The 22,202-nt window shown below is 54.5% G+C and overlaps 1 protein-coding gene across 18 annotated transcripts in view; it reads left to right on the top strand.

The window, feature by feature from the left end:
- POU2F2 (POU class 2 homeobox 2) overlaps positions 1–18,137 on the top strand; it is a 105,515-nt gene extending 87,378 nt beyond the window's left edge. For 14 of the 18 annotated variants that reach the window (XM_051836492.2, XM_051836489.2, XM_051836485.2 and 11 more), the window contains 10 exons: positions 7,013–7,118; positions 7,232–7,323; positions 9,563–9,676; positions 9,824–9,965; positions 10,046–10,194; positions 10,272–10,448; positions 11,635–11,701; positions 13,108–13,309; positions 13,441–13,514; positions 13,788–18,137. In XM_051836492.2, coding sequence (XP_051692452.1) covers positions 7,013–7,118; positions 7,232–7,323; positions 9,563–9,676; positions 9,824–9,965; positions 10,046–10,194; positions 10,272–10,448; positions 11,635–11,701; positions 13,108–13,309; positions 13,441–13,514; positions 13,788–14,119 — 1,455 coding nt within the window. In that variant the 3' untranslated portion in view covers positions 14,120–18,137. The remainder of the gene's footprint in view (positions 1–7,012; positions 7,119–7,231; positions 7,324–9,562; positions 9,677–9,823; positions 9,966–10,045; positions 10,195–10,271; positions 10,449–11,634; positions 11,702–13,107; positions 13,310–13,440; positions 13,515–13,787) is intronic. The other 4 variants (XM_051836501.2, XM_051836498.2, XM_051836500.2 and 1 more) reach the window with 1 other exon arrangement.
- Positions 18,138–22,202: the final 4,065 nt, after the last annotated feature.

Genomic DNA, 22,202 nt, shown 5'->3' with positions numbered 1-22,202 from the left:
AACAGCTAGGGCTGGGCCAGGCTGAAGCTAGGAGCCAGGAGCCCGGTCTGGGTCTCCCACCTGGATGACAGGGGCCCTAGTGTTTGAATCTTCACTGCTGCTTCCCAGGGTCTGCGTTAGCAGGAAGTTGGAATCAGAAGTCAGAGCCAGGACTCGAACCCAGGCATCCCGATGTGAGATGTTGGTGTCTTAACCCGGAGGCCAAATGCCCACCCTGCTCTCCTCGTTTCGAACAGTTTATCACAATATAGCTCACACAGTTCCCAGCCCCCACTCTCCCTGTTCTCCCCACTCTGGACTTCACTCCAGGCTGTCCACGTCTTAGAATGGAGGTCTGGACCTGAGCACAGCATGCCCCATGAGGAATAGCTAATGAGTATGGGCCCTCAGGCCAACGCCATTCTGGTCCTGGAGGCTGCAGGCCTGGGTGGAGGCCTGCAGTGGGGGTGAGAGCCGCAGCCAGTGGGCTGTCTTCCCTGTGCACTGGGGCGAGGCGTGGCACCTGGGCTATGTCACAGCCGGCCGCTCTGGGGCCGAGGCCTCCTAAATTCACTCTCATGGCTTTCTCTTCCTCCTGGGTGGAACCAAACCCTGATGGGAAGGTGGGCAATTACACAGGTCACTTGTGTAGGATAGAAACTGTGTTTCGATTTTTCTGCCCCCAGTCTGTGGCCTGGTCCCAGCCAGCCTGACTTGAGGTTTTACCTCATTCATTTGTTGAAAATTTGCTGATCACTTCTTAAGTTCTTCCACAGGGTTGGGGCAAGAAGAGTTGGGGTGGTACAGGGTGATCAACATTCAGCAGTGAGGGCAAGCATTTGGCACACAGGTTAGGATGCTGCTTGGGATGCCTGCATCCCACCTCAGAGTGCCCGGGTTCAGGTCCTGGCTGTGCTCCTGATTCCAGTTTCTTGCTGGCGTGCGCCCTGTGGGGGGGCAGCAGGGTCCCTGCCACCCACAGAGGAGACCTGGATTGAGTTCTGGGCCCCTGGCTTTGACCTGGCCCAGCCCTGGCTATTGCAGGACTGAACCAGTGGATGTTCTTTCTCTCACTTTCAAATAAATAAAAATTCAAGGACAAGATTCAGGGATGAGCAAGAATTGATCTCACCCCTTCTCAGCTTCTGTGAGGTCCACTGATCCTCAGCGCTAGTGTTCATTGTAGGTTAGGAACAAAGCAGTTGCACCATGAACTACGCTCGGGGTTCTCCGTGTCTCAGCTGCTGCTTCTCTGCGGTCTGCTCAGACATAACACGCCCCCCAGTGGCTTCCGAGGGCCACCCTGCCTCTCAACTGTGGGGAACTGGGGCCCCCTATCGGCTACTCTGGTCCTGAGCCTGCATCTCCTCTCTTGCTTTCTATTCTTCGTCTCTCTAATCAGCAAACATTTAGTGGACGTCACCATGCCCAGATACCTCTCTGGAGAGAGAAGGTAGACACGTCTGTGCCTTTACGGAGCCAATGCTCCTTCTGGGTGAGGACGCAGAGGAGAAGCTGATAAATGTGAAGGGAAGGAAAGACGTAACAGAGAGGCCAGAGAAGAAGGGAGGCCCTTGCTGCAGCTGGTGGCCAGGAAGGCCTCTGTGAGGAGGGTGCCTGACGGTCTCAGACGACCATAGGGGCCCACCAAGGACACATCGAGAAGGGGGAGGAGCTATGGTCCTGCGCAAGGGACTTCTTTCTGGATTCAGTAACAGGAAGGAGACCAAGGCCTGTGTGGCCGGACCTGAGTTGGGAAGGCAGTCATGTGAGGAGAGAAAGGGGAGGCAGGCAGGGGGCTGGGCCTCAGGGTGGCGGTGAGGAGTCAGGTTCTGTTACAGATGCCACGGACCTTCAGTCCACAGACCATCCTCAGGAAGCATCTGTGGGTGGGATTTAGAGTGTCCATCAACTTGGATGAGAAAAAAATTACCTGTCAATTTTTACTGCCCTCTAACTGAAAATGTAGCATTTCCTTCTATTTTGACTAGAGGCAATGGGCCAAGCAGTAGTAGAGGTACTTGGACTTTGTCACCAATGAAATACACAGAGATTTTATTTTTTAAAGACCTATCTATTTATTTGAAGGCAGAACAATGTGGAGAGAATAATGCACACCCACACACATACACACAGAGAGATATCCTCCATCCACTAGTTCACTTCTCAGATAGCCACAACACCCAGGTTTGGGCCATGCTGAATCCAGGAGCCAGGAGCTGGCTCATTGCCCAAATGCCCACAACAGCCAGGCCTGGGCAAGGCCAAAGCCAGGAGCACAGAACTCCCTCTGGTCTCCCTCGTGAGTGGCAGGGACCCAAGGAGTTGGGCCATCTTCTGCTTCCCTTTCCAGACACATCAGCAGGAGGCTGGATCAGAGGCCCCACAGCCAGGACCGGAACTAGCAGTGCAGCATGGGATACCAGCATCACAAGTGGCTGCTTAACCCTCTGTGCCACAGTGCCAGCCTCCAAAGACTTTCCGCCTCTCTTACAGTTGTTGCAGATCTCTCAAAAAACTGTTTTCATTTTGTCGTTGCTTGATTTGTTATCAGATCAATTGCTGAATATTGTTATTTAATATGCTTATAAAGCACCTCATAAATCAATGTCACAGGTGGGCATTGTGGTGCAGGAGGTTAAGCCACCACATGGGGCATACACATCCTATACCAGAGTGCCTGGGATTGTGTCGTTATAGACAGTGAGAGACAGAGAGACAGGTCTTCCTTCCATTGGTTCACCCCCCAAATGGCCACTATGGCTGGCGCTGCGCCAATCCGAAGCCAGGAGCCAGGTGCTTCCTCCTGGTCTCCCATCGGGTGCAGGGTCCAAGCACTTGGGCCATCCTCCACTGCACTCCCGGGCCACAGCAGAGAGCTGGACTGGAAGAGGAGCAACCGGGACTAGAACCCGGTGCCCATATGGGATGCCGGTGCCACAGGCAGAGGATTAACCAAGTGCGCCACAGCGCCGGCCCTGCGGCTACTTCACTTCTGATCCAGCTTCCTGCTAATGCACGTGGAAGGCAGCAGGAGCTGGGCTAAGTACTTGAGTCCCTGCCACTTATAAGGGAGACCAGAGGGAGTTCTGTGCTCCTGGCTTTGGCTTTGCCCAGGCTCGGCTATTGTAGGCATTTGGGCAATGAACCAGCAAATGGAAGATCTGTCACTCTTTCAATTAAAATAAAGATATCTTAAAAAAAAAAAAAAGTTAGGAGTCCAAGAAGAGTTAGACATGCCTCTGCCTGTTGGAATTTCAGCCTAGCAGAGGAAAAGTGAACATCAACAAACACATTGCCTGGGAGCAGTGCAGCACAGGGGGGTGTGGGTCTTGTGTTGTGGGACCCAGTGTGTGTAAACTTTGGAGGGAAAAGAAGACAGTGTTATGAAGCCAGAATTAGGCATGGAGCCTTGGCTGGGTACATTGTAAACAGTGGCCTTGAAGCTTACATTCCGCCACTTCTTCTTCTTTTTTTTTTTTTTTAAGATTTATTTATTTATTTGAAAGTCAGAGTTGGGGGGGCAGGGGAGAAAGACGAGAGAGGAAGCTTCCTCCCACTGGTTCACTCCCCAGATAACCACAACAGCCAGGGCTGGGCCAGGCTGAAGCCAGGAGCAAGGAGCTTCTTCCGGGTCTCCCGTGTGGGTACAGGGGCCCAAACACTTGGGCCATCTTCCGCTGCTTTCTCAGGTCATTAGCAGGGAGCTGGATTAGAAGCGGAGCAGCCAGGACTCAAATCGGTGCCCGTATGGGATGCTGGTGCTGCAGATGGCGGCATCACCTGCTACACCACAGCACCAGCCCCCAAGTTCTGCCCACTTCATGGTGGCTCCATGGACAGACATGGCCATGGAATTTTTATTGGGCTGAGGTTAGTTGGAACAGAGAAGGCAAAACAGGCACAGTTCCTAAAGATAGATTGAGAACTTTCAAACCCTAAATTTGGGTTCTGAGGTGATCAGCAGCTCAGGTGAGAAAGGTGAGAGGTCAAAGAACATCAGGGTGCTCTGACCTCTCCTGGACACAGAGGGAAGGCTTGCCAGGGGACAGGGAACAGCCGTGAGTGAGTGGCTGGAAAAGCAGGTGGTCACAGTGACTCTGGGAGGGGAGGGACACTAGGAACTTACTTATTTACTTGACAAGAAGTGTTCCAAATCCAAGAGTACAGAAGGACTTATATATACCAGGGATATGTTCTGGTATGGTTTTCCAGACAATATAGCGAAATATTGTCTATGCATGCCCAACCAAACACGTAGGTATGCTTTTTTTTTTCTTTTACAATTTATTTATTTCATTTTGAAAGCAGAGAGAAACAGAGAGGTTGCTCATCCACTGGTTCCCTCCTCAAATGCCCACAATAACTGAGCCTGGGCCAGGCTGAAGCCATGAGCCAGAAATTACATCCAGGTTTCCCACATGGGTGGCAGGGACTTTTTTTTTTTTTTTTTTTGACAGATAGAGATAGACAGTGTGAGAGAGAGAGAGAAAGGTCTTCCTTCCGTTGGTTCACCCCCAAATGGCCGCTACAGCCAGCACTGCGCCAATCTGAAGTCAGGAGCCAGGTGCTTCTTCCTAGTCTCCCACACGGGTGCAGGTGCCCAAGCGCTTGGGTCATCTTCCACTGCCTTCCCCGGGCCACAGCAGAGAGCTGGACTGGAAGAGGAGCAACCGGGACAGAACCCAGTGCCCATATGGGATGCTGGCGCCACAGGCGGAGGACTAGCCAAGTGAGCCACGGCGCCAGCCCAGGAACTTTTTTTTTTTTTTTAAGATTTATTTTATTTATTTGAAAGGCAGAGTTACAGAGAGAGACAGAGAGAGAGAGGGAGATTGAGAACACAGAGAAAGATCTTCTATCTGCCAGTTCACTTGCCAAATGCCATAACAGCCAGGGTTGTGCCAGGCCGAAGTCAGGAGCCAGGAGCTTCATTCAGGTCTCCTACATGGGTGCAGGGGCCCAAGGCCTTGGGCCATCTTCCACTGCTTTCCCAGGTGCATTAGCAGGAATCTGGATTGGAAGTGCTGCAGCTGGGACTCGAACCGCTGCCCTATATGGGATACCGACATTTTGGGCAGCTGCTTAACCCACTAGGCAAGAACTTGAACTATCACCATTGCCTCTCAGGGCTTTATCAGGAAGCTGGAATTGGGAGTGGAGTTCTGATTTGATGGGATGGAGGCAGACACCAGCTGGATGTCCTAGGCACTAGGGCTACAGTGGTGCCTGAATCAGGCAAGATCGCATGCTCATGGAGCTGTTTCCAGCGAGCGTGGCATGCCAGGAGTGAGTAGACAGAAGGAGCAACAGCTGGAGACGGATGGTGAAAGTTGTGAAGGAGACAAAGCGGGAGTGGTAAGGGGGCGTGGTTTAGATTAGGTAGCAGAGGGCATCTCTGTGGAGACGACTTTATGTTAGGATCCGAGACAGAAGAAGGCAGGAACTGCCACTGCCTCACAGAAGGAAGAGCACGTGTACAGGCCTGGAGGCAGGAGCAGGCTTGGTGCATCTGACTACTGGTTTATTGATTTGAAAGGCAGAGCTGGGACACCTGCATTTCATATTGGAGTGCTGGTTCAAGTCCCACTGCTCCACTTCAATCCAGCTTCCTGCTGATGCATCCTGGGAAGCAGCAGCTGACGGCTGAAGTGCTTGGTTCCTGCAGACCCAGGTGTGGGAGATCCAGATGGAGTTCCAGGCTCCTGGCTTTGGCCTTCCCAACCCTAGCTGTTGTGGGCTCTTGTGAAGTGAACCAGCAAATGGAAAATCTCTGTCTTTATTTTCTCCCTTTTTCTCACTGCCTTTCAAGTAGAAGAAAATCAATAAATAAACATTAAAAGAAAAAAAGGGCAGAAGGACCAGCCTTGTGACACAGTGAGTTAAGCCACCACCTGCAAAACCAGCATCCCATATGGGCCCCACTTCAGGTTCTGGCTGCTCCACTTCCAGTCTAGCTCCCTGCTGGTATGCCTGAGAACGCAGCAGAGGATGACCTGCTTGGACCCCTGTACCCATGTGGTAGACTTGGATGGAGTTCTAAGCTCCTGGCTTTGGCCTGGCCCCGTCCTGGCCACTGGAGCCATTTGGGTGGTGAACCAGCAGATGGAAGATCTCTCTTTTTGTTTTTTTTTTTTTTTTTTTCATTTGACAGGTAGAGTTATAGACAGTGAGAGAGAGAGACAGAGAGAAAGGTCTTCCTTCCGTTGGTTCACTCCCCAAATGGCTGCTATGGCTGGTGCTGTGCTGATCTGAAGCCAGGAGCCAGGTGCTTCTTCCTGGTCTCCCATGCGGGTGCAGGGGCCCAAGGACCTGGGCCATCCTCCACTGCCTTCCCGGGCCACAGCAGAGAGCTGGACTGGAAGAGGAGCAACCGGGACAGAATCCAGTGCCCCAACCAGGACTAGAACCCGGGGTGCCAGTGCCGCAGGCGGAGGATTAGCTTAGTGAGCCGCAGCGCCGGCCCAGATTTCCCCTTTCTATAAGGACCTCAGTCCCACTCAGTTAGAACCCACCATTATGACCTCGTTTTACCTTGACCATCTGCAAAGACCCCATCACACTCTGAGGGTCATGGGGTCAGTATTCCAGCCTATCTCTTGGAGTTGGGGGTGGGGACACAATGGAACCCCTAACAGTACCAAAGAGTTTCCCAAAGTGATTGCACCAATTTACACACAGCCATTTGCTGGAGTATTTTAAAGCTAATTCTAGACATCACATGATTTGCCTTGGGAGCTTTTTAAAAGGAGGAAAGACTAGGTCTGGTTTACATTTTTAAATGACTCTATTTGCTCTGTGGGAATGTAAGACAAGACAAATATTTTATCAAGAAAGAAAAGGTAAATAAAGAGCAAGCCCTCCTAGGAGTGCTCAGGTGGGACCCTGTATACTCCATGGTCAAGGTGGCGTTCACTTGGGTGTCCTCAGAGACCAAGGGGATCACTTCCGTCCCCAAGCAGCTTCCTCGAGGCTCAAGTTTTGCAGAGAGGAAGGCCCCTGGCCAGGACTCAAGCTTTTTATCCCCCTCCAGGACATACAGCAGCTCCTCCAGCTTCAGCAGCTGGTGCTTGTGCCCGGCCACCACCTCCAGCCACCTGCTCAGTTCCTGCTGCCGCAGGCCCAGCAGGGTCAGCCAGGTAAGACACCCCCCACCCCCGACCGCCCTCCACCATGGCTTCCTTGGCACTTCCCAAAAATCCCCTGCCTCTCCCTCACACCTTAGCCCCGGTATTCCCCCTTGTCTCCCCAGGCCTGCTACCGACGCCAAATCTATTCCAGCTACCTCAGCAAACCCAGGGAGCTCTTCTGACCTCCCAGCCCCGGGCCGGGCTACCCACACAGGTGAGACTGTCCCCTGCGTGTGCCAGGCCAGGTCGGCAGCAGGGCTTGCTGAGGACGGGGTGGTCGGGGGCAGCATGGTGAGGTGTGATGGTCTCCTCTCCATTAGCCCACCCCATAGCCATAGACATCATTTGGGGAACTTGGGGCCCGGCCACACTCTGCCACTGATTTGCTGTGAGACCTCAGGAAAGCCACTCTCCCTGTCTGGTCAGCTCCTTCCTCTATAGAATGAGAGGAGAGGAGCCAGACTAGTAGTTCTTAACTCTTTAGATAAGTGGACTCCTTTGAGAGTCTGACAGATTTAGATCTGATCCTCATTTCCCCAAGTGCTTGTGTGCACAAACATGGAATTCCAGGGGCTTACAAGTTTTAGACTCAAAATGGGCCAAAGATGGGTTTTATTTGAAAACTACATCTCCAGAAAGTCCCAGGGTTGCGTCTTTTCCTCACAAACCAGAAGACCTGAGCAGGACTGGATCTACACCTCTGTGGTGGGCAGCAGCAGTGACCAGGGGCCCCCGAGGCAGTGCCAGGTCTGCAGGCCACTTCGGCATCTACTTGGCTGGACCCCAAGGCCAAGCATCAGTTTGCTGCCTTGGCGCTAGACTTCAATAATAATTTTTCATCACCCTGTATGAATTTCAGTTTTTTCCTATCCATTTTTTAAATAGTCCTTTTAAAAAATATGTGAACTACTCCAGAAAGAGTGAAAAGTTTAGAGACTAATACAGGTCTTAGCTGAAGTTCTGATGTCCCAAATGTCCTGAAAGAAAGTTGTTCCTGTAACATTGTCACCAGAAGTCATTTGGCTCAAAATCTGGCCCTCCCCAACATGAGGCGAAAGAGTATGACCTTTCTGGGTCCCTCTTGATGTGATAGTCTTGCTGTAGTAGAACTGTTATTTTGCCTGACTACAGTGGTGGATTGATTCGGATGGGGGTAGGGGTGACATTACCTAAGAAATATGCAATGATATCTGAAAAACTCTTGAAGTCCAAAACACATCTGACCAAAGTTTTGAATAATCAAGGATTTAGGTGACAAACATCCCTGCCCTACCACCTGCTTCAGATCTTTTATTTTAGGATGCTGAAGCATTCCAGACAGAGCTGTTGCTTCTTTGTCAATTCCCGTAATCATCCATCTGTCCATTATTTTAAGAGTTTTATTTGCGAACAATTCATTTTTTAGGACTTAACTGTTTTACAGCAATTTTAGATTCACAGCAGAATTGAGTGGAGATAGAGATATCCCATCTCCGCTGTGCCCTACACATGCATAATGGTCCCCATTATCCACACCCCCCACCATGTGCTATAGCTCACTGCCGAGCCTACACTGATACATCATTATCTCCCGAAGTTCACAGTTTACATCAGGGTTTATTCATGCTGTTGTACTTTCTGTGGGTTTGCACAACCTACTTTAAAAAAGATGTATTTATTTATTTGAAAGAGTTACACAGAGAAGGAGAGGCAGAGAGAGAGAGAGAGAGGTCTTCCATCTGCTGGGTCACTCCCCTGTTGGCTGCAATGGCTGGAGCTGTGCTGATCTGGAGCCAGGAGCCAGGAGCTTCCTCCAGGCCTCCCACGCTGGTGCAGGGGCCCAGGGACTTGGGCTATCTTCTGCTGCTTTCCCGGGCCATAGCAGAGAACTGGAGTGGAAGCAGAGCAGCCGAGACTCGAACCAGTGCCCATATGGGATGCCGGCACTGCAGGCGGCAGCCTTACCCGCTATGCCACAGCGCCGGCCCCAACCTGCTCATTTTAAACCCAGTTCTCCCAACAACCTCACTGGGTAGGCAGAGCAGCAGTGATTGTTCCTCTCCTGCAGAGGTGGCAAGTGAGGCCCGAGGGGGTTAAAAAGCTTGCTGGAGGCACCCAGAGCCAAGTCCTTGCTTCCCCATAGAGGGGACAGAACCACTGCCCCCACTGCAGGGAAAGAGCAGTGAGAGGAGCTGGCTCTTCCTTCCGGGACAGTGCCGTGAGCTGCAGGAGCGACAGGACCCCCATGAGGCGGCAGGCAAACCTTTAAAGGGGTTGCCAGGAAGAGTGTGGGCGCCTCCTCGGGCATGGCTAGGGAGTCTGCAGGAAAACCTCGGTCTGCAGGAGAGAGGGGGAATGTGCAGCCATTGCTGAGCCCCATCCCGGTCCTCCGCCCTGCATCCCACCTGCCCACCCGCCAGGCCGCGACCCGCCCCGCACCTCCTGTGCCCGACTCACACCTTTCGCACCCGCAGCCCCCCAAATGCTTGGAGCCACCATCCCACCCCGAGGAGCCAAGCGATCTGGAGGAGCTGGAGCAGTTCGCCCGTACCTTCAAGCAACGCCGCATCAAGCTGGGCTTCACGCAGGTGCGGGCTCGCCTTGCAGACTGGGCGGTGGGCGTGGGAACGAGGGGGCGTGGCCACCCGGTGGGCGTGGCTCTGGTGGGCGGAGTGGGCCCAGTTCCTAAGGCTCCACCCTGACGTTGGCCTCATCCCCCAACCCGACCTGCGCAGGGTGATGTGGGCCTGGCTATGGGCAAGCTGTACGGCAACGACTTCAGCCAGACGACCATATCCCGCTTCGAGGCCCTCAACCTGAGCTTCAAGAACATGTGCAAACTCAAGCCCCTGCTGGAGAAGTGGCTCAACGATGCAGGTAGAACTGGGCTGAGGCTCCAGGGTCGGGGGCGGTAGCAGGAAGGCACTCTGTCATGCCCAGGTCTCCTCCCGGCACAGAGACTATGTCTGTGGACTCAAGCCTGCCCAGCCCCAACCAGCTGAGCAGCCCCAGCCTGGGTTTCGATGGGCTGCCCGGCCGGAGGCGTAAGAAGAGGACCAGCATCGAGACAAACGTCCGCTTCGCCTTAGAGAAGAGTTTTCTAGCGGTGAGAGCCCATCCTCCTGGCGGTCCTGGGGGGTGACGGGAGGATGGGCCAGGGGGTAACAAGCCCTCCACCTGCAGAACCAGAAGCCTACCTCAGAGGAGATCCTGCTGATCGCCGAGCAGCTGCACATGGAGAAGGAAGTGATCCGGGTCTGGTTCTGCAACCGGCGCCAGAAGGAGAAGCGCATCAACCCCTGCAGCGCCGCCCCCATGCTGCCCAGCCCGGGGAAGCCGGCCAGCTACAGCCCCCATCTGGTACAAGGGCCCCTTGGCGGGGTGGAGAGCACGAGGCTCCTAGGCGGCTGGCTGTCCACGGAGCCCGGAACAGATGCAGGGAGTCACTGGGCTCTCAGACAGATAGAGCCCAGTCACACAGGGATACACAACCTCCAGGAAGTCGTGGTCTCCTGTGGGGTGCAAGCACCCACAGATACACACTGACGTAGCCAGACACAGGGATGCACGGGTTCACCACCCCACAGAGACAACCATTAGGGATGTCTTTATAGCTGGACACTCAGGCCGTTGGCCACACACAAGCCTGCCCCGCATCCGACACAGCTAGAGCAGCCTTATTCCACCCCTTTATTGCTGCTGGTGGGAAGGGCTGTGACTGAGAGGACCCCTGCCCAGTGGTGTGGAGGAAGGAGGGGTCATCTGAGCTGAGTCACAGAGGACAAGGGAGAGTGGTCTAGAAGCCAGAGTGCTAAGCCCAATTTGAGGAACTCCAGTGTAATTTACTGTGGTTGGAATGGCAATGGATGTGACAGAAGGTGGGGCAGAGGATAGGTACCCCAAGTTTCACCATGAAGAACTTGAACTTGAGCCATGGGCAGTAAGGAGCTAAGGGAGGGGGGTCTTTGAGCGACGATCAAACTTAGTGAGGCTTCTGGGGATGATGGAAAGGGGAGACTGGCCAGGGAGGAGACTGGAATGACCCCAGAAAATCAAGTAATGTGACATCCCAACACTTTGAAGGAAAGATTTGCATCAGTTTTCCTCAGGACCCCCTCCACATGCACACACACATTTCAGGCCTGCGCCTTCCTTGTCAGGTCATACTGAATGGCCTCCTTGCTTGTCAGCCCCCGAGAAGGCTGTGTGTGATCACTGCAGGGGGCCCAGGACAGCAGGAGCGTGCCGACGCATTCAGGTGCGGTCACTTCAGACAGGACTCAGCACTGTACACAGGGCAGTGCCAGACGGCAGCTGCGGTGCTCTCAGCTGAGGATGCTCCTTCCTGCCTGTAGCTAAGATCACCCAGGGTGCACTGGAGAATGGTGGGATGGAAGGCATGTGGCACAGCATGAACACAGCATGGTACCCTGAGCCCCTCTCTCAACCCTGGGGACAGAGGAGGGCCACACCGCAGGGAGCATGGGGGGTGGGGAGGCTGCTGGGACAAAGTGGCCTAACCCTACCACCTTTCCTCTTTTCCCAGGTCACACCCCAAGGGGGCGCAGGGACCATGCCATTGTCCCAAGCTTCCACGAGTCTGAGCACAACAGGTCAGGGAAGGCCCAAGGTGGTGAGGGGGACTGGGACGATGTGACATGGGCTGGAGCCTGAGATCCTCCAGTGGCTCTGGGTGGCCGGGGAGAGGGGCATGGGCCCCAACCCTCCTCCATTTCTAACCTGCCCTGCCCTGCCCTCCTGGGGCTGCTGAAAGGAGGTGCTTGGCTTTGTCTCTGGCCTCTGTCACTCATAGGCTGTGTGAGTTTGAGAAGTTACTTTACCTCTCTGAGCCTCAGTTTTTATAAAATTATTGTGAATGTATAACACATAGAAAAGATATGTACATATATGTACATATAAGAGTGTCTGTAGGTACCTACACGTGCACACACGTGCCCTTGGGCCAAAGTCCCCCTGCCCCCTTCCTGGGATAGGGCAGGTGTGACTCCGTAGACACTCGTGCTGCCCCTTAAATAAAAAGTGAAAGTGTCTAAAATAGAAGGGGATGCCTGGCACTGTTCCAAGTTCTTTTTTTTTTTTTTTTTTTTTTTTTTGACGGGCAGAGTTAGACAGTGAGAGGGAGAGAGAAAGAGACAGAGAAAGGTCTTCTTTTCCATTGGTTCACTCCCCAAATGGCTGCTACGGCTGACGCGCTGCGCCGATCCGAAGCCAGGAGCCAGGTGCTTCCTCCTGGTCTCCCATGCGGATGTAGGGGCCCAAGGACCTGGGCCATCCTCCACTGCCTTCCCGGGCCACAGCAGAGAGCTGGACTGGAAGAGGGGCAACCGGGACCAGAACCCGGGGTGCCGGCGCCGCAGGTGGAGGATTAGCCAAGTGAGCCGCGGCGCCAGCCAATGTTCCAAGTTCTTTATAAAGACTGAAGATATTTCAAAAAGTTCATGGAAAATGTATGTTATAAAAACATTATGTGTGGATTTCAAGAGTCTTTGCACCAAAAGAAACTTATCTTTTAATTCTATCAGCTTTTTGAAGGCCCCTGATACATGCTGATTTACTTCTCACTGCCATTATACAAGATAGGTTCTATTATTATCCCCATTTTCCAGAGGTTAAGGCATTTGCCAGGAACACAGAGACAAGAATTTCAACCTTGGCCCTAGCCCTCCCCACAACACAGGGAACTGCACATCCAGCACCCCGCCCCGGCCCGTGGTGGGAGCATGGGCTTTGTTGCCTGGGAATCCCCAGTTCTAGGCAGGGCATGCAGAGCCGCCGCTCAGCAGGTGGCAGCTGCTCCTACTGAGATGATCGTGGTTGCTGCTACCATGCAGAGGCACCAGCAACGGCTCTGGGTGGGGAGGTCCAGGGGTCTCGGTCTGTTGTGACTAGTGAGCCCCTGGGTGAGCTGGGCGGGAAGATGAGTGGGAATGCACCCAGGGTTCCCTGGTGGAGGGCAAGTGGAAGCTGAAGACCTCATCTTTCTGTCTCTCTCCGGCAGTTACTACCTTATCCTCAGCTGTGGGGACGCTCCACCCCAGCCGGACAGCCGGAGGGAGTGGGGGCGGGGGCGGGGCTGCGCCCCCCCTCAATTCCATCCCCTCTGTCACTCCCCCACCCCCGGCCACCACCAACAGCACAAACCCCAGCCCTCAAGGCAGCCACTCGGCTATCGGCTTGTCGGGCCTGAACCCCAGCACAGGGTAAGTAAGCAACTGCAGGTGGGGAGACTGTGGTGAGGCAGGGTCACTGCTGCTTCCAGGGTGGGGAGCTGCACCCCAGTTCTGCTGACGGATCCCTGCCCCTGCTAATGCCTCTGCTTTGCCTCTTGCAGAAGCACAATGGTGGGGTTGAGCTCCGGGCTGAATCCAGCCCTCATGAGCAACAACCCTTTGGCCACTATCCAAGGTGCGTGCTTCCTCATGTCACTCCCATTGCCACCAGTCCTACCCCCTGGGGCCTCCAGCCCTGCCCATTGCTGCTCCAGCCATGCCATCCTGCCCTTGCTCACCGCATCGCTCGCCTCTTCATCCCCATCTCACCTTTGGGGAAGGTGTGAGGGGTGCTGATGGGGGTCAGTGGGACAGAAGAGTGGGGGGGCACTCTGGGCAGGACGCTGGAAGGCAGAGGTCTCCCCTGGCCCGGCATGCCCCCAGCCCAGCCTCTTTCTCTCCCCACCAGCCCTGGCCTCTGGTGGAACCCTGCCCCTTACCAGCCTTGATGGCAGCGGGAACCTGGTGCTGGGGGCGGCTGGTGCGGCCCCGGGGAGCCCTGGCCTGGTGACCTCGCCGCTCTTCTTGAACCACGCCGGGCTGCCCCTGCTCAGCGCCCCGCCTGGCGTGGGCCTGGTCTCGGCAGCTGCTGCAGCCGTGGCGGCCTCCATCTCCAGCAAGTCTCCTGGCCTCTCCTCTTCTTCCTCTTCATCTTCGTCCTCCTCCTCTACGTGCAGCGAGGCGGCAGCACAGACCCCTGGAGGCCCAGGGGGGCCCGAGGCAGGGTCTAAGTCGGAGTGAGGGCCCACTATGCCTCCCCTCCCATTCCTCTGACCACATCTTGGTCCCCTGCCTAGGAAAAGGGCAAGGAGGCCAGCGTTGGGGGTACAGAGGTCCTTGGAGCAGGAGTGACCAGGGAGGAAAGACCAAAAAAAAAAAAAAAAAAAAACAAAAACAAAAAAAAACCCACAAACAAAAAACCAAAAAAAAAAAAAAAAAGGAAAAGAAAAAGAAAAAGGAAAGAAGAAACCAACCAATACGGAAACCAAATATAATCAAAACAAAAACCAGCTGCCCAGGAACCAGAGGTGAAAACAAAAAACCAAAAACCCCACAAAATCAAACCAAAAACCAGTCGCGAGCCAGACCTCAGTGCGCTCACTCTCACCGCTACGACGCCAAATAAAACCCCAGCCAGGGCCGGAGAAGCCTCTAGCAGGTCGGACCTCACGCCCCGAGCCCTGGCTGTGGGGCAACCCCCACCCTCGCCTCCATCAGTGGGGCTAGGGAAGGAAAGGAACGTGCCGGCCTCCGGGCTCGCCCCAGCCCTGGGCCAGCAAGGACAGGGCACAGCCTGGGGCAGGTGGGCCGGGCTGGGAACCACCGGCCAAACGCTCTTTTCCAAACGGTGAAAGAGAAAGGGCCTGAGCAACCTTACACCAAATACTCAGTAGCTTCATCCAAAGGATGTACAGAATTTTTAGCGTTGTGCTCAACAGAATGTGTCCCTCCCGTGTGTCCCCCTCTCCCCTAGCCCCCAGCTCCCCCTCCCTGAGCAGGGCGTCTTGCTTTAACCTCCTGCCCCCGCCCAGCCAGGGGAGAGTTCAGGGGCAGGCCCAGGGGTGATTTGTCACCCCAGCACCTCCCCGTGTTTCCCTCTGAAGCGGGGCCAGGCCGTTTTGCCAATTTCTGGCTCCACAAGTCCCTCCTCAACCCTGTCACCCTTCTGCTCTGGAATTTACTCCCTCCCCAGCCTACGGGAAGGTGGAAGTTTCAAGCAAGAGGGGGTGAGGGGAGGGCATACAAGTTGTCTTTTTTTTCCATCTTGTCTGTCAGTTTCCCTGAAAAAATAATTCATATTCCAGTGCCTATCCGTGGGATCCTTCCCGTTCTTTGACATTAACCAGAAACCAAAAAGAGAACTCACCTCGATCCTCCCACCCCATGCCCTCTGATCCTGGCAATGCCCCTCCCTCCCCCACACATGCACACACGCACACACCCCGGTGGTGGGGTTCCTCGAGATGGCGTCCCCATCAGGGTCCATGTGGTGGGGACAGCGCCATGACCTGTGGTCCCCATCCGAGAGGGCGCTGTGATGGCCACCACTCCAGGACCTACACGAGTCTTGGCTGGACCCTGTGCTTGCCCAGCCCTAGACATGCTCAACAAGGGACAGAGGACAGACGCCACTGGGAGCCACCTTGCCCTCCTGCTATTGTGGAGGTCAGCAAAGTTTTGAACCAAAAAACAAAAACAAACAGAAAACCAAACAAACAATAAATTAAAACTAGAAAAAAGAATTTATAGATATATATAGATATATATATATAAGGGAAAGAAGACGAGGACTCTTCGAGAACAGGAAGGAGCCGCGAGGTGGAGCCGAGCCCCTGCGCAGTGGTCCAGGCCCTTGGTCCCCGAGGCGGACGGAAGGACGGACGCTTCTTTCTCTTCACAAATACCTCATGGACGTCGTCTTCTGGAAAGCCGGAGGGGGGCGGCTGGGGCAGGGCCTGGCCCTCAGCCAGGGTGGATGGAAGCGGGTGGGCGGGGCTGAGAGAGGGTGTCAGGGACAGGGGTGAAGAGCCCCAAACTCCCCGCCCCCCCCAATCAACTGAAAAAGCTTTAAAAAAAAAAAAAAGACAGGAAACAAGGAGTGAGAAAGCAAAGAATGGACGAAGGCAAACTAACAACTCGGTGGTTTGAGTCCCCCTTTGACTTCTGTTTCTGTTCTGTCTCTGCTCTCCTCTCCCTCTCCCTCGGCCCTTCTCTCACCCCTTGCTCTCCTTCTTTCTGTGTCTCTCCTCAAACCAAAGTGTTGCTGTGAAGGACGCGAGCCATTGAAATCCGAGCAGCCCGGCCCAGGCTGGGCAGCGCAGAGGGAGGGGAGAGCCTGGCCTTGGCCGGACACTCGGAGGAAAGGCAGGCGGAGCCCCAGGCCTCAGCGTTCTCTTTTCTCGCATCTCCTCTCCCACCTGGAAATTAAACTGCTGGGCTGGGCCGCGGAGGCAGCGGAAACCCAGCCAACGTCCCAGGGGCTTTGGATGCCTACTCTGGGCAGCGTGGAGTAGCCGCCCCGCCCACTCCTGGCGCTGATGGGGCCTGGTGCGTACCGACCCGGCCTCGCTGGAGTGTAAGCATCTCCGCTGAACCGGCTCCCGGCCCTCCCCTACCTCTGGGTTTGTCCGTCTTTATTCCTGAAGAGAAGGGACCGCAAGAAGGCCTGGGCCCCAGCCCAGGGGTGGAGAAGGGGCCAAGGGCTCCCAACCAGACAGGAAGGACACTTGAGCAGAGCAGAATGAAAGGAATTAAAACCAAAAACTCCCTCCGAGAAGACAGGCAGCGTGGAAGGCGTGGTGGAGAGGACTCAAATGAAAACCATGATTCTAGACCAAAAACAAACAAACAAAGGAAAGCAAATGCAGGACTCCCCACTGCCCACTTCATCCTACCTCCTCCCCACCAGGTGTGCGGGAGTGGGGCAAAGAAGAGAGGAGGAAGCAGGGGGCAGGGATGGGGCAGAGACCCTGATGTTGGTGGAGGGACCCCGTGCAGCTGGGGGTGGTGGGGGCCCTCCCCATCCAACCCCAACAACTGGGAAGAGAAAAACGAGAAAAAAGAAAATTCCTGGGAGGGAAGAGTAACCAAATCCCAAGCTTTAACTACAGCTGTGAAACCAAATATTGGGAAGGGGGTGGGAGGGAGGGGGGGGCAGCTGAGCCCCAGGTCTCCCCCCTGGGCCCCCCTCCCCCGAGGACTCGCGATAAGGCACCAAATACCTCATAGAACTTTAATGTTAAAAAAAGGAAACCAAATATCGTTGGCTGGGGGCCAGCCAGGGCAAGGGGTTGCGGGGCTGGAGGGAGCCAGGGTTGGGAAGGTGATGGGGGAACTCATGCCCCCCACCCCCATCTGCCCCTTCCACTCCAGTCCCTCCCATCTCGACTCCGGGAAACAAAACTATCTCATCGTTTTTATTTTGTGGTCTGTACAGAGCCTGCGTCCGTGTGTCTGTGTGTGAGAGAGAGTTGGAGGGCTGGGAGCTCTATGTGGGGGTGGGGAGGGAGAGCCCTGGCCAGGCTCTGGGCTAGGTTAGATGTGAGTGGAGGGGTCAGGAGCCTGGGCTAGAGAGGAGAGCTGAGTGGGCTGGAGCAAGGAGGCGCCCTCTGCGTTTTCTCCTCTCCCCAACCCCGACCTCGCACCTGAGTGGGGGACAGAGACTGGGGTCTGCCCTAATGGTGGGCCTTCTAATTGTGCCAAAAAAAAAAAGAAAAAAGAAAATGATGCCAGTAACTAAACCACCTTTCTCTGTTCTCTTCTGGGGGGTGGAGTGAGGACTAGAAGTGGGAAGAGGGGCTGGGGGTTGTAGGAGTGAGGAGGGATGGGGAAGTCCAGCGCCTGTGGGAGTTGGGCTGAGGTCAGGAGGGGAGACAGGCTTTCCACACCCCCCCGAGGAAACCAGGAGAGATGGGGTAAAGGACTAGTCAGGTGGGGCTGCCTCCTGGCCTGACTAGTTTTTCTCACCCTCCCAAGTCCCAGGTGCCTCTCTCTTCCTCTAGCCCAGGGTAGGGAGAACTGAGTGAGAGAGAGAGTGAGATAGACTGAGGAAGACTGAGACACGCGGGCCCCCACTGGTCTCTGAGTGGGAAAGGCAAGTGCGAGAGATAAAGGCCTCCAAGAGAAAAAAGAAACAAACCAAAGATTTAACCATTAAAAAAAAAAACCCACAGACAACTCCGCTACCTTTTTATACGTTGGAAAAAAAAAGTGAAAAAAATTTTAAAATAAAAATTAAAAAAAAAAAAAACACAAAAACTCCAAGCCGCAGTTCCTTCTTGCGGTTTGAACTTTGACCTCAACAGTCTCCAAAGCAAGACGAGGATGACAAAGGCGGGAAAAAGGAAAAAAAATAATGTATATTTTTAAGTATTTGTCATTGAGATGTTAGCTCCTTGTTAAACAAACGAACGAAGGAGAGAAAAATCCAGAGAGGTGTTGCTGGGATGGAGACAACTATTTACTGTCTGTGACCCCTCCCCTCTGCTTCCCTCCCCTCCCTCAACCCTCCCCCAAGCCCAGGGGCTCAGTATTTATTTATTTATATAACTGCAGGGTGACTGGGGGCCTCTCTGGACAACTTGTGGAGGGCCTTTGGGTCATGGTGGGGTGGGGAAGGGGCAAAGGAGTCTTTGCGGGGCAACGGGAGTCCGAGCTTTGGTCAACTCTCCGCTAGCTCTCTCCTGGCCTCTTACCCACTGCTGCCACCATCTCCTCCCAAGTCCGGGGCTACACTGAGGCAAGATCTGTTAGATCTGACTGACTTAGCCCTTTCTGGGGTGGGTGTCTGACACCTGCTCACTTGAATGATCAGTTGGAATGAGGGTGGGGACTTGGAGGGTGGTAGGAAGTGGACGGTGTGGGGGCAAGAAGTGGAATGGAAAGTCCAGAAGGCCCCAAAGCAGACCTGCCCTTCCCCTCTCCCACCAAGTCAGCCCCCTTTCTGTTCCGTCTGACCCTGTGTTGGCGGCCCCTCCCCTCCCACCCTGTGACCCCCTCCCTGTCTCTTCTCGTGGTAGCGGGTTAGCGTTTCAGTGTTCTTAACTCCAATCTGCTTGTTCATTGTACAATGTGCTTCTTTTAAGGCCCCATTTTTGTAACTTGAGTGTGTCAATTCATCTGAACAACAAACATCAAAAAATAAAAAATTAAAAACTGTACAGAGAGAAACGATGACGCTGTCCTTTGGTCTCTGGGCTCTGTCCTGGGAAGGTGATGAGCAAAGCAGGGTGTGGGGTGGGGCTGTTTGTGCTTGGGAGGGAAGTTTTACTCCTCTCCACATGCTCAATGTCCAGAAGTGAGGCCTGAACAATTTTTTCATTGATCAGAAATGAGAACTTAGGGATGAATTCAGATTCCTGCATGTGAACCTCAGTTTCACTTTATTAGATAATGTGACCACCAGGGTCCTCAATCTGTGGAACAGGGACAGTTGCTACCTCATGGCGGGTGTAAGAGCTAAATGACAGGTGATGGTATGAGTGCTTAGGCCATCTCTACTCCGCTGTCTTCAGGAGGAACTACGAGAGCGCCAGGAAACTAGGAAGTTGTCCTGCCTCCATCCCTGAGAGGTTCACTAGCAGCCAAACAAGACCCTTCAGAAAGCCCGAGCCGACTGCACCACCCACATCCTGGGGCCTCCCTCCTTCTTTCAGGGGTGCTCACTCTCATTTACTGAGTCATATGCCCCGCCCGAGTCACTGGGCATAAGCAACCACCTCACAGCCCAGGCAATGGGCCGACTCCCAAGACCTTACCAGTAGAAATCAGAAATCACAGGGGCTTCTCACCATTGGGTAAATCCTCGTCAGTGTTTCACGTTCTGATGAGGGCCTGGTGCAGATGCTGGGATCCTGCAAACCGAGTAGTGCAGCAAGCCTGGGGGATGACAGACAGGAGGACGGAACAGAGTTGAAGCAGGATTTGATAACTCAGTAAAGTATTAACGCTGCATCGTTCTGGCAAGTTTGAAGAAAACCGAGCACCTGTCGGACGCTCACAGACAGCTCAGCGGGAAGGCCGTTCAGGGCAGTGCAGAGCCAGGCAGGTCCCGGCCCTCCTGTAACGAGCAGTTGGCACACCCAGAGCACTCCAGAGCTCCTCCGCGGTAACAGGCAGAGAGGACAGTGAGAGAGAGAGAGACAGAAAGGTCTTCCTTCGCCGTTGGTTCACCCTCCGATGGCCGCTGCGGCTGGCGCACCGCGCTGATCCGATGGCAGGAGCCAGGTACTTATCTGGTCTCCCATGGGGTGCAGGGCCCAAGCACTTGGGCCATCCTCCACTGCACTCCCGGGCCACAGCAGAGAGCTGGCCTGGAAGAGGGGCAACCAGGACAGAATCCGGTGCCCCGACCGGGACTAGAACCTGGTGTGCCGGCGCCGCAGGTGGAGGATTAGCCTAGTGAGCCGCGGCGCCGGCCGGTAACACTCTTCTTGTCAGGAACTTCCAGGGCACGGAGGACCCTGTTTGCTTACCAAGCCTCTTGAAGGGTTGGCCAGCCATCTTCATCAGAATTGCTGTGTGCACAGCGCAGCTTCCTGGCCTCACCACAGATGGGCTGGCCAGATCCAAGTCTCAGGGGGAACTGACACACCAGTTGAGAACCTCTGTGTGCTTGGCTCCAACACCAGCATCCAGCAAGTGACTGTCGCTCTTGGGACACTGGCTGGGATGAGGACCAGGGAAGCTTCAAGCCGGGTGAGGGTGAACAAGTGCCCTGAGCTTGCTAGTAAATGTGTTTGCATACACTTTCCTCAGGGCAGGAATCTAAGCAGTTACCAAAGCAGCACGGTCACCCGCTCAGAGCCACTCTGCAGAGCACCGGTCTTGTGGTCAGACGCACCCCGTTTCCCCATCCCTGCCCCTTCTCCTGAGTCAGCCTGGTTCTCATGGTCTTGGGCAGGGATGATTCCTCTGACTGTTCTAAGCACCTATCTGGCATGACTTCAAGGACGTTACAGCTCTTCTTGAGGGGCGAGGGGCGTTCAGGAATGAATCTTTACCTCAGAAAGAACAACCAGGCACGTTGGGCTCGGACGACTCAAGTCCCCTCCGCAGGGTGTGTGATTACTGATGGTGCCTGTGACACGCACACCGGTGGGAAACACCACACGGCTCAGTAAGGGAGTGCTCTTCGTAAGCCGAGTCCACTGGCTCCCTGCTTCTGACCCAGCTTCCTGCTAATGCACACCCTGGGAGGCAGCAGGTGATGGCTCAAATAGTTGGGTCCCTGCCACCCACATGGGAGACCCAGATTGGGTTCCGGACTCCTGGCTTTAGCCTGGCCCATCACTGGGTGTTGCAGGCATCTGGGGAGTGAACCAGCAGATGGAAGACCTCTGCCCTTCTAAAAAAGTGTGGTGGGGGGAGGGGGGGCTCAAAAAATTAAAAGGCCAGTGTAAAAAACCGCAATCAGGAGAGCTGACTTCCAGCTTTAGTTCTATCAGCTACGTGGCCTTGGCGATCTGTTCCCTCTTGGAGCCCTCTTATCTGGACAGCAGGTTAAGCCAGGAACTTTCAAACAATGCCCTACAGCCCTGGGCCTACAGAGGAGAGAACAAGTTCTAACAGAAGAATCGGGGTTCTCCTAGAGCAAGTCTGACTGGGCAACTGTGCATTCCCACCAGTCACACATACTTCCCCGAGCGCACAGACGGCAGCAGAGGGACAGGAAAGCTTAGGGGTGACTGAACCAAACAAAACCGAGCTAAAGTCACATGTGCTCTAGCAGGGCTTGAATGACCGTGGACAAGTCACCCAGTGCTTTCCATGTGGGAGTCCTTCCAGTGTTCCCACAGGATCAGTGTCATGTATGCAGAGAAAGTACTGCAGATAAACTCAGTACCCAGACATCAGCCAGCCACCGAACAGTCCTCTCCCCATGGCCAAGCCCAAGTCCAAGTCGGGGGCTTCAAGGCACCTCCCCTTATGAGGCTGTGTACCCCACCCCACATCCAGCATCTCCAACTCCGCGGCAGGGTCTGGCCCTGGAAGCCACCCTCTACCATCCCAGGGATCATGCCTGACCTGCATCTGTCCTCAGTGTGAACACCAGCCGGCCTTAGGGGACACGGCCCACATCGAGCCAGAGGGGGAGGGCTGGGATGACAAACTGAAGATTCTTCTGCCACCAGCACAGCTTTGGGTTTTCCCAGAGGGCTGTGGGGACCTCTAGTGGCAAGCACACCATACTGCCTCCAGGACTCCGGGTCCTCTTCAAGCCATCCAGTGTTTACCGAGTTTCCTGCCAGGTGGTCTGGGTGCCGTCAGAGAAGTGGGACCCGTTACCTGACCTCTTTGTTCCCAAATTCCACCCTCCATGACT

The sequence above is a fragment of the Oryctolagus cuniculus genome, chromosome 18, assembly GCF_964237555.1.
Source record: "Oryctolagus cuniculus chromosome 18, mOryCun1.1, whole genome shotgun sequence".
Lineage (NCBI taxonomy): Eukaryota > Metazoa > Chordata > Mammalia > Lagomorpha > Leporidae > Oryctolagus > Oryctolagus cuniculus.
This window is presented reverse-complemented; position numbering and strand designations above follow the sequence as displayed.